Here is a 15706-nt window from a genome sequence, read left to right on the forward strand (position 1 = left end):
AAGACTAATCCCAATTGACCAAAAATACAATGCTTTCTGGTACCTACATGTATAGCTGCAGAAAGACCCTACCCTTTGCCCTCGCAATTTTACGCCATTACCATTTTCAATCGATCGTCAATTTTGAATGCAGGGCTAAATTATATTCAAAGGGTCACTGTCACGCTTAATTTCCAGTTTTTCGGTGAAAAAATGGGTAAGAATCTAAATTAGTGCTTTAGCTCACACGAAGAAAATTCATGACAACCCATTGATAATATATTCAATATATTTTTGGCACAAAGAGCTATGCTTATTTAATGTTGGTGTCTTTCTCAGGACACTGTTTCCACACCAGTTTTTTCAAGTTTTAATCCCTTTCCATTCTCTCCATCCTTGGCTGCAAACAACCAAGAATAGCTTCAGTGTACTTCAATGCTCATTGGCAGCAAAACTACAACATTATTTTTTTTGGTTTTCATTGATGCAAGAACGTCTTTGACTGTTTTGGTGTTTGACTAAAATATATAAATGCCCCTTTAATGGTCTTTGTCACGACATTAGGGAGCTTTAGCAACGTTGACGGCAACGGCAACGAGAACGTCTTGTAAAAACATAAACTCGCGTTCTTGCGATCACTTCGCAACTGTTCCAAGCTTTTTAATATGACAAAGGTGTGGCAGTCCCTCAGGAATAAAACCGGTATTAGCGGCACTTAATCTAGGGGTGAAAAATGAAAATTTATCTCCCGGTGCTAACGTTCTCCATAACACTTCAAACTTGGTTATTTCACGTTTTTGCTTTGCTGACGACGGCAAAGAAATGGACAAAAGGGAAAAACGCACGTGCAGGGCGTGCAAAGCTATTGTTTTTGCCCACTGAATATGCACATTTGTGACGTTCTCGTTGCCGTCGCCGTTGTCGTTGCTAAAGCTCCCTATTTAGCCAAATTCAACGACTGGGAACTGACTGTCAAATCAAAGGGAAACGTAAAAATAACTGCCTACAGTATCGAAGGAAGATTTGAATAAAATAGTTTTAGGACGGTGCCTACTAATTCAAAGGTATTTTTGCGCAGTTTACTGACTATGCGGGAAAAGCAGATCTTAACAAGCGTTGTTGAAATCCAAAAAGAAAATTGGGGGTAACCACGCATTTTTTGAATAATTGAAACCAGAAGCTCATGACCTTCAAGCGTTTAACTCTGGTTCAGAGCTAGCGTTGAGTGGTGAGTTTAAAAAAAATTCCTTATTTGGATGTAACGTAGTGCGCCCATTTTCCCGCGCGTGCAGCTTCGATCATATTTTTGTCCATATTTGGGCATCAAATTAGTGTCCTAAAATCCTGAGCTTTTAGTTTGTTCCAAGGAAAAAGAGTTGCAAGCTACACGCTTCACGGTCATGTGCTTCTGTTGAAACTCATGGGAAAAATCTGCTATATGGATTCTCCAGATATGAGGATATGAAGAATCTAATGAGAAATGTTTCAAATATTGTCGCAGACGTCGCCGATAGTTTTGGCTGCGACTCAGGTCCCTCTCATTTGCCACGATTTCTTCAACGCCATTCTTCGTGTTAGCATACATTTTCAAAAGGGTTGTAAAATTAGATTCGTGGTAATTTGAATAGACGACACAGAGTGTCCCGTAAAGTTGTACTGGGGACGGCTTTGTGCTGTCTGTAGAACCTCGCATGGATCTCGTTATAAGCCTAGATTCTTCATTCTTTTAGTAGACCATTTTACAGTTGTGTGCGTTGTTACCTGGCCTATGTAAATTCTTATGAAAAATTCCAACTAATTAGCCTGAGAACAAAATCATTATCATAAGAATAGCGGGAGGTCTTTATCACAACAAGGTCAACCCCAGCCCCACTTTCATTTAGAGGCCAGATAACTAAGCACACGACTGTAAAAACGTCATTCAGGAAAACCTGTTCCGGACATCAAGCTGCCTGTCCTTATTTTAGAAAAACATGTGGGATCGTCCAGAAACAACGAATTCTTGGATCGGCTATTTTTTACCAAAAGGACGGGAGCCAAGAGTGAATTAGATAAGAGTGTTGTCATGGCATGGATAGGCTCCCCAGCGCAGTCACAAATGAGGCTATTTTTAGAATACCCATTCCCGCGAAAATCAGTTGTCATGTCCCTGAAAAGAAAAAAAACATGGCAGAAGCAGTGACGCGTAACATGGCTTCTTCTGATTGGTTAAAACTGGCTTTTCGCGCGCAAAGTGTATCTAAAAATCCATTTGTGGTTGTGCGGGGGCAAGACCACAAAGTGATAGATCAGCACTCTTATCTAATTCACTCTTGTGGGAACTGAGTTTTGAAACCAACCATCACTCTTTCATTGTCAGGAGAATTCTTTGCGAGTTTAAACTTCTCTAGTGCGTTCAGGTCTCTCGGCCGCAGTCTTCATTTGTCTTATTTTCGAATGCAGGTTGTCCACATTATAAACGCTAAGCATTTGTTTCTTGAAAATGTCTTTTTCTTGAATAATTGGGATCGGAAGAGCGATTAGAATGACTCCAGATACACAGCATACAGCTCCTACTATTTTGCCAAGTAGTGTGGATGGAACTATATCACCGTACCTGAAACAAAGAAATAGTAATAATGATAATAATAATAATAATAATAATAATAATAATAATAATAATAATAATAAGTAATAATATTAACATTAATATTAATATTATTAGTACTTATTTAGCACTTATCCATTACTGAAAAAGTACTGAAATAAACATGAATTTAAAAATGCCGAAGATGAAAAAGCAACTATTTACACAATCTCGACCCAAGAGCTCTTCTCTCCCTCATTCAAGAGAGGAGCTCTGGGGAACCCTGAAACAAACTGTCTTCTCATTGGTTTTCGTGAAGAACAATCAAAAGCGTCCCTAATTGGTGCATTCATGTTAGCACGAGGAGTGAGCAGGCGCCGTAACGTTCAAATAGCCAATTTTTGGCTACAAGAACACTTCGGTGCATGTTCTCCTAGATAGAGTTTCCAAAAGCCTTGTGTCGATCCAAGGCTCTGGCGACGAGAATGCTATCTACAATGTAGAACTGATTTTAAACCATTTTCAAGACGAAAGTGGAAAATATTTACGAGTCATATGCTTGTTTGGAAAGATATGTTTTCAGTTTTAATTTAACATTACTAATATTGCTGCCGCTACAAATGTCTAATTCACTGCTTACACCACAGGCAGACAACCCTAAGGATGCGAGAGCGCCTGACGTCATGTTATTTTGAGACAGTTGTAACGGCCCATTCAACTAATCGAGGAAAATGTTCCATACAAACTTCAAATCGCGATTTTTCTTTTCGAAAACTCATTTTATGGACAGCCAGATAAATAAAGTTTACTCACCTACTATTTCACATCATCTGGCAATAACAAAAACCTGAGCGAAGCTTGAAAATCGAGCAGGATTTTGAGGTTGCAGAGCAGTGTAAATTTGATGATTTTTGGCACGATGCTAGTAAAACTATCGACTTTCTTTTAACCCCAAAAAATTGCATAGGCATTGTTTTCGATTCTCTTGCATGGGACATCCTCATGCACGTGACCCAGGAGAAATTGCAACCAACGAGTATGCAAAATTTTGGGGATTGAAGAAATGTATAATAGGCCATTTCCGAGTTCAATTCTGCCTCCTCTTCAAAGCGAGTCTACGTGCGAAGCTTTTGTGATGGTAATACTTTACATATGAATGAAAACTAATTTTCATAACAAAAACTTCGCACTTAAACTCGCTTTGAAGATGTGGAAGGCCAGAACTCGGAAATGGCCTATTATGGAATTAGCATTAATTAACTATCTGGGCTCGATTTTTCTTGAAATGAGGCCCAATTTACACGCATCCATTTTGAAAATTTCCCATTACCGTCTTCCCAAAAATGAAGCGAAATATCGTCATCCAATGGGTATTCGTATCCTTTTGCATTGGTCTATCCACCACACTCTAGGTGAAAATCGTGTCCGCGAAATGTTGTAAGTGAAACAAAACTAATGGGACTTTTTCGACCTTCAACGCCCGGTAATTACATCTGGCCGCGCGCTTCTAACAAGGATGGATATCTCGGGATAAGTTACATAATGTCGTGGGACGTATGGCCTGTTCCATTGGTTGTTACATCCACTATTTGACGTAGTGTTTCTCTTGAAATTAGTGCGTAATATCTCCCTTTTCGAGTACAAGAACGTTCGAAATGTGAATTTAAACGCGAATTTAGTTTTGATTGTAGTAGCATTTTAACGTTATGTACTTTAATTTAGACTTTACTGACTTACCCCAGTGTAATCATTGTGACAATGGTATACCACATACTATCGGGTATGCTTATAAACTTTCCCTCCACTGCGTTGCGTTCAATAAAGTAAATCATACTTGAGAACACCACTACTGCTATGAGCAGCACAAATGTAAGTGACATAAGATCGGTCACACAGCTTGCAATTGCGGCACCAAATCTCTGAAGACGCTTGGAATGTCTTGTGAGTTTAAACACTCGAAATATTCTCAACACTCGAAGTAATACAAAAGCCTCTAAATTGGACCCAATCACTGATTCGAGCAGTAGAGTTAAGTAAAATGGCAAAATTGATAAAAAGTCGATTATATTCATTGGACTCTTTGCAAATTCCACAAAGTTTGGGCAAACCAGAAGTCTCGTCAAAAACTCGACTGTAAAAACACCAACGCAAATTTTATCCAAAAGATCGAGGATTCGAGTTCTTTCACTGCAAGCGCTATCATTTCCTTCGCAGGGAATTGTCTCGTAGACCGCAGTAAAAATACTGAGAATAATGAACAGCCCAATAATGTATATGATGACCATTCCTACAAAAGCTCGAAGTCCTGACTCTGCGTCTCCTTCTAACAACACCCAGACACAGTTCCTTGCTCGTGCTATTAGACTTTGTTGAAGCCTTTGTGTTGAGTTCGTGCAAGGGTTTCCCTTAGCAGAGCGTCTGCTTTCGTCAACATTATCTTGTTCATGGTCGTCGTCAAAGCAACAGTCATGAACCTCTTGAGGTCTTATCCCATAGAAAAGTAGTTCCTCTTCGAACGAAGCGTTACAATCTTCAAAGGAACGATGGAGTTTTCCGCAACGATAGTAGTTCAATATGTAGCGGAACAAGTGTGGATCGCGATCTATAAAATACTCTTTCTTATCCTTGTCGTAAAACCGCGACACAAGTTCTTCCGACCCAAGAAGTGTCCCAGGAAAACGTTTCAGCGTGTTTTTCCACGTGACAAATCTTCGACCGCCAACGTTGAAGATGACCTTAACGTCCGGACGGCGTCGTTTCAATCTCTCCAGACACGGATATCCGGCAGAGGGACGTGGAAACGCCGAGGAGCGCCTTTCTCTGTGATAAGATGAACGCGTTGGAATGGCGCTCAGGTTGGCTATCATTCTTCAACATGGATTGGTTCAATGCATTTGTAGCTCTTCTTCTTCTTCTTCTTCAATCTCTGTGAACAGAACAATTAAGCTGATTAGTGAACAAGTCATTTATGGATGTTCTAACCGCTTAACTACGAACTTGAAACAGGTCAGGAGACTACCACTTTTCCCTTCTTTCTTTTACTAACTGCATAGAAAAGCGCCATTAGCTTGTAAAATATTAGGACACGTGGTCAGATAGGGTTTTGCGATCACTTCTGGGACTACTGCGCCACTTATGATCAACCTTTCGCCGGGTATACACGTGAGTTATCGCGCGTGGATTGTCTCGTGATAGTGTAATGTTACGTGTCTTCTACAAATAAACACCCTGGCAAATTTCTAGGCCCTTTCATTTGCCCATCTCTTTTCAAGGCTAAGATTCCACGCATTCAAAAGACAATAAATTATTAAACTTCCAAATGATAATTTACTTGTTGTAAACAGCAACGAGAATTGTATATTTCTGTGTCTTCAAGCAGTGCTTCTTTGTTTAATATAGTCGCGCAAATTACCTCCCCGCTCGCGAGATGAAGTAAATGTTAGATTTCTGTCTTGAAATTGTGTTGTTAGCTGGTTATCTAAAGTAGCTAGTTGCTCGTGTGATACACGCGAATGAATGTACCATACGAGTATCAGAGTCCGACAACCAATATTGCTTGAAAGCACTTCGTAGAAAGGATTAAAAGCGGCTCGTACTTTGTTTTAAAACTAATAGGCCTAAATTATGTTCAGAGAAGCTTGTTTACAAACTAATTAATTGTAACACAAATGAGTCTTGTTTTAATTTTACCTTCTGCTAAACCGTTTGCCTTAAAAGCATCACAAAGCGATGTGTAACCCACAGTTCATAGACGGCGTACTTGAGAAAAACTTGTTGCCTGCAAGAAAAAAAGAGCAAATTACATTTCGTTTTCCTCTTCGGTATCAGATGACAACTTCGTCTAGGAAATCCATAAACAACATATTTCAACGTATATTTCTAGTTTCAAACATATCAGTCACTCGTTATTTCCCCAACCGCCATTCGATAACACTCATTAATAAAAAATAAATAACTTGCCAGTGATCGGTTTCTTTTTGAAAAGATTTTGAATCATTTCGACAGCAAAGCTTTAGTAAATAGTTGTTTAACCACTTTATAAAACTCGCAGTTACAAACTTTACTCAAAATACATTTTTGAAAGCCATTGAACTCGGAGGTAAACCATCGATCAAGAAATTAGAGGTAAGAAAAAAAATTACACATCTTTATTGCAATTGGAAGTGGGAGGCCTCAAGACGTTTGGTGGCTGCATAAATGAGTTATGTAATTGGCTTGGTGCCGTAAACATTCGTGAATTTTTTATTGTGTTTTGTTGAATGCATTGTGATGCCCCTTCCCTAAACCGATTGAAAACAATGATAAGTATGCGCTGTCCCTAAAGAATTTTAGATTCTCCGTTCATTGTGGATACCGGTACAGGCAATCGACAGGTCTTTTGCCAGTTTGAATTTCGAAACGTCAAAGGAACGGGATCGGATTGGCCTCTGAAAAGAGGTATTGTTGATGCAAGGTCAGACTACCTCTTTGCTGTTTCAGAAGTAAACAGTTTCCTCTCCTTTTAGTTTCTTTTTTTTTTTCTTCTGGTTTTTGGCAAAAGAAGTCACATTAGGGAACCATGCTGTTAATGCAAATTAGTTCTTAGGAAAATAAACCTGATATTTGTAATCTGCTAAGACCTTAATTTAAATTATTTTTTTATTTCTTTGTTTATTCATCCATGATGTTGGTGGAGACCGAATTAAATTAATCTTAAGAAATAGATGTGAGATGATGAGCAATAAGAAACATAGTCTACTTTTTATTTATTTATTTTTTTATTATTATTTTTTTTTTGGTGGGGGGGGGGGTGGGGGTTGAAGAACTAGAAACGTCTTTTGTAATTTTCTTTTTACTCGGGCTTTTTTTTTCTTTGCTTTTAGTCACAAAATCGCACTCAGCCTTGTAAAGCGCACGCGCGAAGTTAACCAGGCGTTGTGCGATGGACGATTCGTCGCCGGTTTACAGCTTATGCGCGAAGTTTGAGTCAACGTGCATAAGTGGCACATTTTCGTCACCAGAGCCTCGGATCTTATGTCTACGCATGACCCGAGGCGCTGGGAAACTCAATGCAGGAGACCATGCGCCGTAGGGTTCGTATAGACAAAAATTGGCTATTTGAACCTTACGGCGCCTGCTCACTCCTCGTGCTCACATGAAGTCACCAATCAGAGACGCTTTTCATTGTTCTTCACGAAAACCAATGAGAAGACACTTTGTTTCAGGGTTCCAAAGAGCTTTTCTCTCTCTCAGTCATGCGCAAAACAGAAGAGCTCTGGGGTCAAGATTGTACGTGGCAATGAACAAAAATGGCGTCGTTGACATTAAGCAGGAAATTATGGTTCCCAATAAGCTGAAATCACATAAAAGTGCACACACCGTTCGCGGTTGACCTACACTAAAAGATGTCGAGCGTTTTCGGAACAGGTACGGTTGGTCCGCGAACTTTACGAGCGAACATTTATGAGTGAATATAATGAGAATCATTGCCATCACTATAAAAATAAAATATAAAAATAAATAATAATATGGCCGATATCTCTACTGTATTGCTTTTCCCTTATTATTTTATTTGACGATCCAGGACATCAGAAAAGTACACGACCCACGACCCACGACCCACGACCCACGACCCACGACCCACGTATCCACGACCCACCCACCCACGCGATTTAGCCTCACTCTTTCTATTCTGATCTCTGTGAACTTAGCTCAGAAAAGTGGACCCAGTGGTTTTGGTCACAGTTGATATGTTGGGTCTCAGCAGTCCAATTTTCTTCAATTTCTCATATGAGAGAACGATGCAATGTTAGAGTGTTGTGCCGTTAGGAATAGTTTGTCAGCTTACAGCTGTAATTCAGTCCTCTCGTAGGGACAATATGCTAACTTGCTGTTCTGTATCTCTCAGATAGTATGCGCCAATGATTGGACGATCACCTGACAGCACGTTAAGTACGGTCGGGAAAATTTCAACGTTTTTTTTAGTTGCTTGATTCAAAAACGTAGATTAAAGATTAAAGATTAAACGAACCTCAGTTGTTCTCTTGGGACTTCTATGCTGTAATGTTCTTCTTTGTATTATTATTATTTATTATTTTTTTTCTAGTTTCATTTGTGGCCCGAGAGTGAACGTAACTTACAGTTCGACTCTACCTGTTAGGCCATGCACGTGTGTTTTCGTTTTAAAACGTATTTTTTGTGGTGCGTTTTCGCCTATCATCCTCTCTACAACGGTCGATATTATCGACGACGAAAACGAAGACTTTTGAAAAGGGTTTCAAAAGTCTCAGCTTCATGATCAGTTCTTAAGCGCTTTTCAGAACGTTCAAGTCTTTGTGTACACTCAGCTGTTTAACCAATGACGTCTGGGCATAGACGACTTTGAATTGGAAATGTAGGAGAATTATGAACTTTGGACAAGAAACAGAAGGGGAAGTCATTTTGTTTTGATTGACAGCAGAGATTTCCTGCATTGTGATTGGCCTAAATATGACAGAGCATGTTGAATGCACTATAGCTAAGTCAAATTAACCTGTGTGAAAGTAAACACAGCAGCTATCGATTTGCCTGCGCATTGCATGACCGATGTAAGAGCCGTCAAGGTTGTCACAATTTATATTGCATATAAATTAGCTTCAACATCCTTTCGATTTTGTTGAGCAGCGATGTTGAAGGAGTTTAAAGGCGTGTTGAAACGTGCCCACCCCAGCAGTCAGCATCGTTCAACATCGTTCAACAAAATCGAACAGATGTTGAAGCAATTGTTAAAGCCCTTTGCCTGGGCCTTGAGGATATGTGAAAACGTTGACTTTTGGAAACGTTAAATCGAAGAGAAATGTATTTTGAAAACTGTTGTTTATAGCGTCGTTGAGCGTTTTAGTGTGGATAGGTGAGAACACAATAGAAAAATTACTGTGAGTGGATGAAAGACCTTTTGTTTCGTTTTCGCAGCAATGAAAACGCAGTTTTGCAGTTTGAAAACGCAAAAGTGTGAGTGAAGCCTTTAAGTTAGTAAGAGATATCTACATCTCCTATATCACTCCACGTGAGTTCTATCAGAGAGAGCTACAGCTGACCGCTTTGAATAAGAAAACTTAAGAAGCAATAGAGGCTCGGTACATGCACCGATTACGTAAAACCCGTTCGAATAGATGAAGAGATAAAATCGATAAAATCTGAAGCTAAGAACGGGAGCCTGAGCGCAAAATGCTTAAACAAGATAGAGAGCGGGAGAGAGTTTCGTAAAGATGTTAGCTTGCTTTTAGATGCAAAGCTCCTTATGGTTGCTCCTCCTTCAAAAAAAAACAATAATTTGAATGTCATTTACGAAAAACGTCTCCATGTGGTTTTAAATTTTTAAAATCATGCTATCGCGCACTTACTAAAATAATCCTTTCACCCTCACTTAGAAATACAAAAATATCGAGATGCTTCAGAGGAAAATTTAAAGGTTTTTACTAGGGAATAATACTGTTGTCTCTTGGAATAACAACGTCAAATTCAACTAGATAACATTTTCACCTATTTTGAATGAAACGAACGATCCCAGGCCTTCATCTTCGGCATCCAACCGGCTCTGTTCGCTGTTCGTTGGTTTCTTCCCAGTCTTAATAAAATGAATTAAACTGAACTTTTCTTTTCCTTCAAAGAATTCGATCGAATAGTATCTTTTGCTCAGTAGTGATTCTTGCCAAATTACGTTGCTTGTTTGAATAATGATTATGAATTTTCTCTGTCGTGAGCCACCTTAAAAAGTTAGTTGTTCTTGGAAAACTTCTCTGTCGGGAGCCACCTTAAGAGTTAGCTCATCCGATAACAGCTCCTAAGGTTACAACTTGTATATTTCGACCACCGAAAGTGTCTGACCGAATAAAAAACACTTCCCCGACTTTTAAGTCGACAAATTGTGCTTCGATCCGGAGGTCGTTAAATCGCTATTGTTGTAAATGCTCTATATTTTCGTTAAGCTAACTAACGAGCTGCGAAATTGTTTACAAATGACGTTGCTCGTGTTGATGGAAAAATCGTTTTTAATGACCATGAAAACCTTTTTCGGTTAAAACACAAGATAAACTCATAGTTTCACATCGATTTTCTGCATGCGACTACAGCATCTTTCGAAAGAGCAACATTAATGGAGACGGTATCACATAACCACGGCGAATTTAAAGGTCAAAACGAAAAAAAAAAACTCCATGCGCATGTATTTTGGAGAAATGTTGTCCTAAGGCAAAGGAAGTTGAATATATTTCTTGCGGAATGATAAGAAAACTACGAAATCACCTACCGCTTCAATTACAACTCGTTCAGTGAATTGCTCTATCAAACTTGTCAAGGTTATCTTCACCAGGAAAGTTCAAGCCTCGTATCCACAGCTTCGCGTGTTTGCTGTAATGCAGGACCGTACATCACTTGATCTTTGGCAGGAAGTGAAAACAATTCACCACTCGATAAATGCATTCATAATTCATTCACACTTTGTAAATGTATGTTTAAAGTAATTTGAATTTCAAAAGCCGGTTTATTTTTGACCCGACTTTGTTAAGTATGCTTTAAATATAATAAAATAGTTCAGTAATTCGGACCGATTGCTACGTTGTGCGTGTGAAGCGAATATTTAAAAATACGAACGTTTATTTTATGTGTATATTTGGGTTATTTCTGAATATTTTTCTGAATTTTAAAATGATTTTGTCGCGAGAGATAAAATCGAAGTACCTTAAGAAACGTCAGCATTTGTGTACTTGTGCACCTGCTTCTAAAAACACTTCCTTTATAACACAAACTTCATTCAAATTTTTACTAACGATTAGATATTATGAACCACATCGTAGAGATAACGATAAGTCCCTTCAAAAACGTTTTTGAGACAAAATTAGTTGTAATCCTCATACATCAATTTACAATTACAGGGAATACAAATTGAATGTGAGAATTACTTTGCTTATCAAAACAAAAAAGGCTATTCACAGACAAATTTCACCACCGCTTTAGCGAGTGTTTGCTTTCTTTTAGTTTATTAAACAGCCTTTGAAAGCTGATGCTTTTAAAAATGGTTGATATCCAGTTACAGCCGGACCATCAAGTTCCTTTAATTTAGACCTTAAATGATGATCAGTTTACACGAGACGGTTTTACCTGTTCGCTAAAGCTTTAGGTAGAAAGTCGAAATTATCGTGAAATAACATACGCAAGTGGCGTGCACTTTAATATCCACATTTTTATTAGAGCGCTTAAGCTTGTTGCCTCGTTCCATACATTGATTTCCAAAATGGCTGCCACTTTAATATTATTTCGCAGTTATGTTTGCGCCCATGTTGCCTCGTTCCTTGCACTCAAATGTCAAAAAACATTGTTATACCTCCCAACTCAAATACGTTTTCCGATTGGAGGAGAACGTGTAACGTGCAATGGGTCAAAACTCACTAACTTCCTAGGGCGAACAAAACTCATTAACTCCCTAGGGAAACAACGACTTGAAATTTTGACTTGCACGTGATCAGGTCGTGCACCTTTGAAACAGCGGCCAATTCAGTGTAAAAATCCGTGTATTGTTCTATTTTGAGTTGGGAGGTATAACAGAAAACTTAATGACTGGCCCCTCAGGAAACAGTGAGTTTTGTTTCCTTTCGACCCTCAGTGTTTGTGTTTAACGCATTATTGAACGACGTACGCGATCAACACGCGCCAGTCAAAACCACCCGGATCCAAGGTCGTCCAAACCCTTACGTAGCCGAGGAGATATGAGAACTTACGCGAACCAGGAAGGAATGGAAAAGAACCTTTAAAAGGACGAAAGCCCTTTTTGCCTGGTCGGCTTATAAGAACTTTTGTTGCGAGGTCAAACATGAGATCTGAAGGGCAGAAAGGGAATTTATTGCGAAACAAAGAAGAAACAACAGGAACAATACCAACAGCCTCTGGAAATCTATTTGTAGCTGCATACCGAAAAAGTCTGCTTCCCAGAAAACCTATTATAAAGACACCAAAATCTTGGCTGACGACTTTAACCAATTCTTTGTATCAGTCGGCGAAAATGCCGTAAAGAGAATTAATGCCCTGGCCGAAAATTTCAACTATGAATCACATGAGTCCGCCTTCGTCCCACGAGAATATCCACCAACTGACGAATTTGTTTTCCACCCAGCCGTGATGATGTGAGCAAGTCGAACGAATTATTAATGTTATGTCAACAAACAATGCCCCCGGGTTTGACAAAGTACCAATTTGAGTAATAAAAGATTCCCTCCCAGCAATTCTGTCATCAATTACTTTAATCATTAACGCGACTTTTCAGTTGTCTACGTTTCCCTCCTGCTGGAATATTGCCGAAGTAACTCCAATGTTAAAAGACGGCGACCATGATACTCCAAGTAACAACAGACCTATCTCGCTGTTGCCCGTCCTATCAAAAGTTTGTGAAAGAGCCGCTCACGACCAGCTGGTATCTTACCTGTCTACCAAACAACGCTTGACTGCTGCGCAACAATGTGGAAACAAGAAATGGGATTCTACAGAAACTTCATTGATCCAAACCACAGATTCTATCCTTCGAATCATCGACAAGAAAGAACTAACTGCTGCAGTGTTACTAGATATGAGCAAAGCATTTGACAGCATTGATCATGACATCCTGATCATGAAATTGAGGGACGTTGGATTGTCGTCTTCATCATTATAGTGGTTTAAGAGCTGCCTGTCTTCACGTTACCAAGTGGTGAAAATCCAAGCATCTATTTCAGACCAATTACCTGTTACTAGCGTCGTTCGTAGCACACAAGGGAACATTTTAGGGTCCCTTTTTTTTTAGTTTATACACAAATGACCTTGCTCTGGTACCCAAACATGGTTCTACACAACGTTTGCTTAATCTCAAGCTAAAAGATCTGCAAAACACAGTTAGTAAAACGAATGAAGATCTCCATAGAATATGCCAATGGACGTTTACCAATAAGCTCTTACTTAACCCGGATAACACAAAATTTATTACCTTCGGCAGTCGACCGCTAGTCAGCCTATCCTTACTGGGTGAAGAAGAACTAAACCCATCCTGATCAGTAAAGGACCTTGATGTAATACTCAATCCCAACCAAACGTACGAAGACCATATAACAAAGACCGTTTCAATTTGTATGTCACGTCTGGGTCAGATAAACCGCGTCAAGCATTTGTTGGACAAGGACACCTTAACCATAGTTGTCAATTGTCTAGTATTTAGCAAACGTTTTTACCGCTCCAACGTTTGGGGTCATACCACCGAGATGAACCTGGACAAAGTACAAAAAGTACAGAACTTTTGCCTGTCGTATAATTAGCGGTGTAAAGAATTTCGACCACATAACACCAGTCCTTAAGGCAATGCGTTGGTTACCTATCAGGCAACAACTCTATTACAGAAATGCTGTAATGGCATTTAAATTCGTGACTGATTTGGCACCTGATAGTTTAATTGATCATTTCATGAAACGCTCAGACGTTTCGACGCGCACCACAAGAAATTCACAGAAACTTCAGATTCCCCTCCTAATGCACCTATCAATGTTAAGCCCCAGGGAGGGGGGGGGAGGGGGGGCGGTCGGGCTAACCACGGGAGTTTGATCGTGAAGTATGCCCTCAGGGTGGGGATTTTGATCGTAGGTGACGTCCCCAGGCTAGCGATTTTGATTGTACAAAGGACATTTTGCCACTTTCACTTGCCGCCGGGTGGACATTTTGACCAATTAATTTATTCCTGGGGTGAGGAATTTGAATTTTTAAAATGAAAATGTCAAAATCCCCACCCCTTGCCCGACCCCCCCTCCCTGGGGCTTAACATTGATGGGTGCATAAAGTCTGCAACTGGAAAGAGATCTTTCTACTACAGGACTGTAAAGATTTGGAATGCGCTGGATCCGTAGCTCAAATTAAGTAGAACACTAAAAGAATTCAAAAGAAAGTTAAAGAACATTTTACTAAAAGACTTCATGGACAGTATAACGTAACTTAATTGTGCACTTTATGATATAGACTTATTTATATTGTTTATGTAGATTGTAAATAGCTCACATTTCTTATCTTATCTTACTTTTATTTTACTTTATTTTATGATGTGTTGTCATTTAGTTTTATTTATTCCTTAGCATGTATTATCTGAAAAGCCTTTTTAGGACGAGAATAAAGTTTGTGTGTATGTATTGAATGTGCCTTATGGTCACTTCTGTTATCATAGCATGGTTACACTAGCCCTTTTATCCATTGGTAAATACCGTTTGCGCACGGGCAAGGACGTTTCTCTGTGTAACCGCTTTCCCTAGACCGAAACTACCCTAGGGTTATTTCCACGGATACATCAAAAAGAACAAAAGAGTTTCCCATGACAGTTCCTGAATTGAAAAGTACGGTTTATCTGCTCCCTGAGGTGGCTTGGCCAATCATAAAGCAGAACTAATTTGCAAGGTCAGTGAACTCATATCTAATGATATTTTACCCTGAGGGGAGTCTTTTACTGTGTAACCGCATCCACAAGGGTAACATGAAACCTGAGCTGAACCAAACCCAAGTCATTTACCCTCCGGAAGGGTGTAACCACAGCGATAACGAGTTCAAATTGCATTTGTTTGTCGTTTCTCAGCCCGGGGGGGGGACTCCCATATGAAACAGACGGGGATGCTCGTCGGAAATTTTGAATTTAACCCCTAAAGGAGACCAATCTAGGCGTGGCTTAAGCAAATTTTGACCCCTAAAAGAGACCGTTTAAAAACACAAAAATACCACACGCAATGAGTTTTAATGATAAAAAGGCATAATTATCGAATGTTTTTATCTAAAAAGAAAATTTAAAAGGACATTTGACTTTTGTTTCTCTTCGCGTAATTCTGTGTTACTTCGCGGAACCCTAAACGAGACCTTGGTGGCATAAAATATTGGCGCTTTGCCCGGAACACCCTAAGCGAGACCAAAATCCAAAATTTACACCCCTAAGCGAGACGACGAGCATCCCCGTCTGTTTCATATGGGAGTCCCCCCCCCCCGGGTTTCTCAGTCCTTTCATAGCGAACGAATGTCTTGCTATAAATGAAAGCCCCGAACTAGGGAAAACCGGTGTGGGCTGTTTGGAGTCAACATTTTTTTCTGTTATTGCTTCATCACTGGCTAGCTATTAGAGAGCTTAAGATCTACGACGACGACAGTCGTCGCAAACGT

At 39.6% G+C, this 15706-nt stretch overlaps 1 protein-coding gene across 3 annotated transcripts in view; it reads right to left on the reverse strand.

Moving 5' to 3' along the window:
- Positions 1-211: 211 nt before the first annotated feature.
- LOC138011788 (potassium voltage-gated channel protein Shal-like) overlaps positions 212-15706 on the reverse strand; it is a 19981-nt gene continuing 4486 nt past the window's right edge. Inside the window, exons 2-5 of one of the 3 annotated variants that reach the window (XM_068858983.1) lie at positions 13515-13791; positions 6236-6323; positions 4283-5471; positions 212-2575 (exon numbers count right to left, since the gene is read on the reverse strand). In XM_068858983.1, the coding sequence (XP_068715084.1) occupies positions 2356-2575; positions 4283-5412 (1350 nt within the window). In that variant the 5' untranslated portion in view covers positions 5413-5471; positions 6236-6323; positions 13515-13791 and the 3' untranslated portion in view covers positions 212-2355. Of the gene's footprint in view, positions 2576-4282; positions 5472-6235; positions 6324-10811; positions 10947-13514; positions 13792-15706 lie in introns of those variants that run through there. The other 2 variants (XM_068858981.1, XM_068858982.1) reach the window with 2 other exon arrangements.

The sequence above is a fragment of the Montipora foliosa genome, chromosome 7 (genome assembly GCF_036669935.1).
Source record: "Montipora foliosa isolate CH-2021 chromosome 7, ASM3666993v2, whole genome shotgun sequence".
Taxonomy (NCBI): Eukaryota; Metazoa; Cnidaria; class Anthozoa; order Scleractinia; family Acroporidae; genus Montipora; species Montipora foliosa.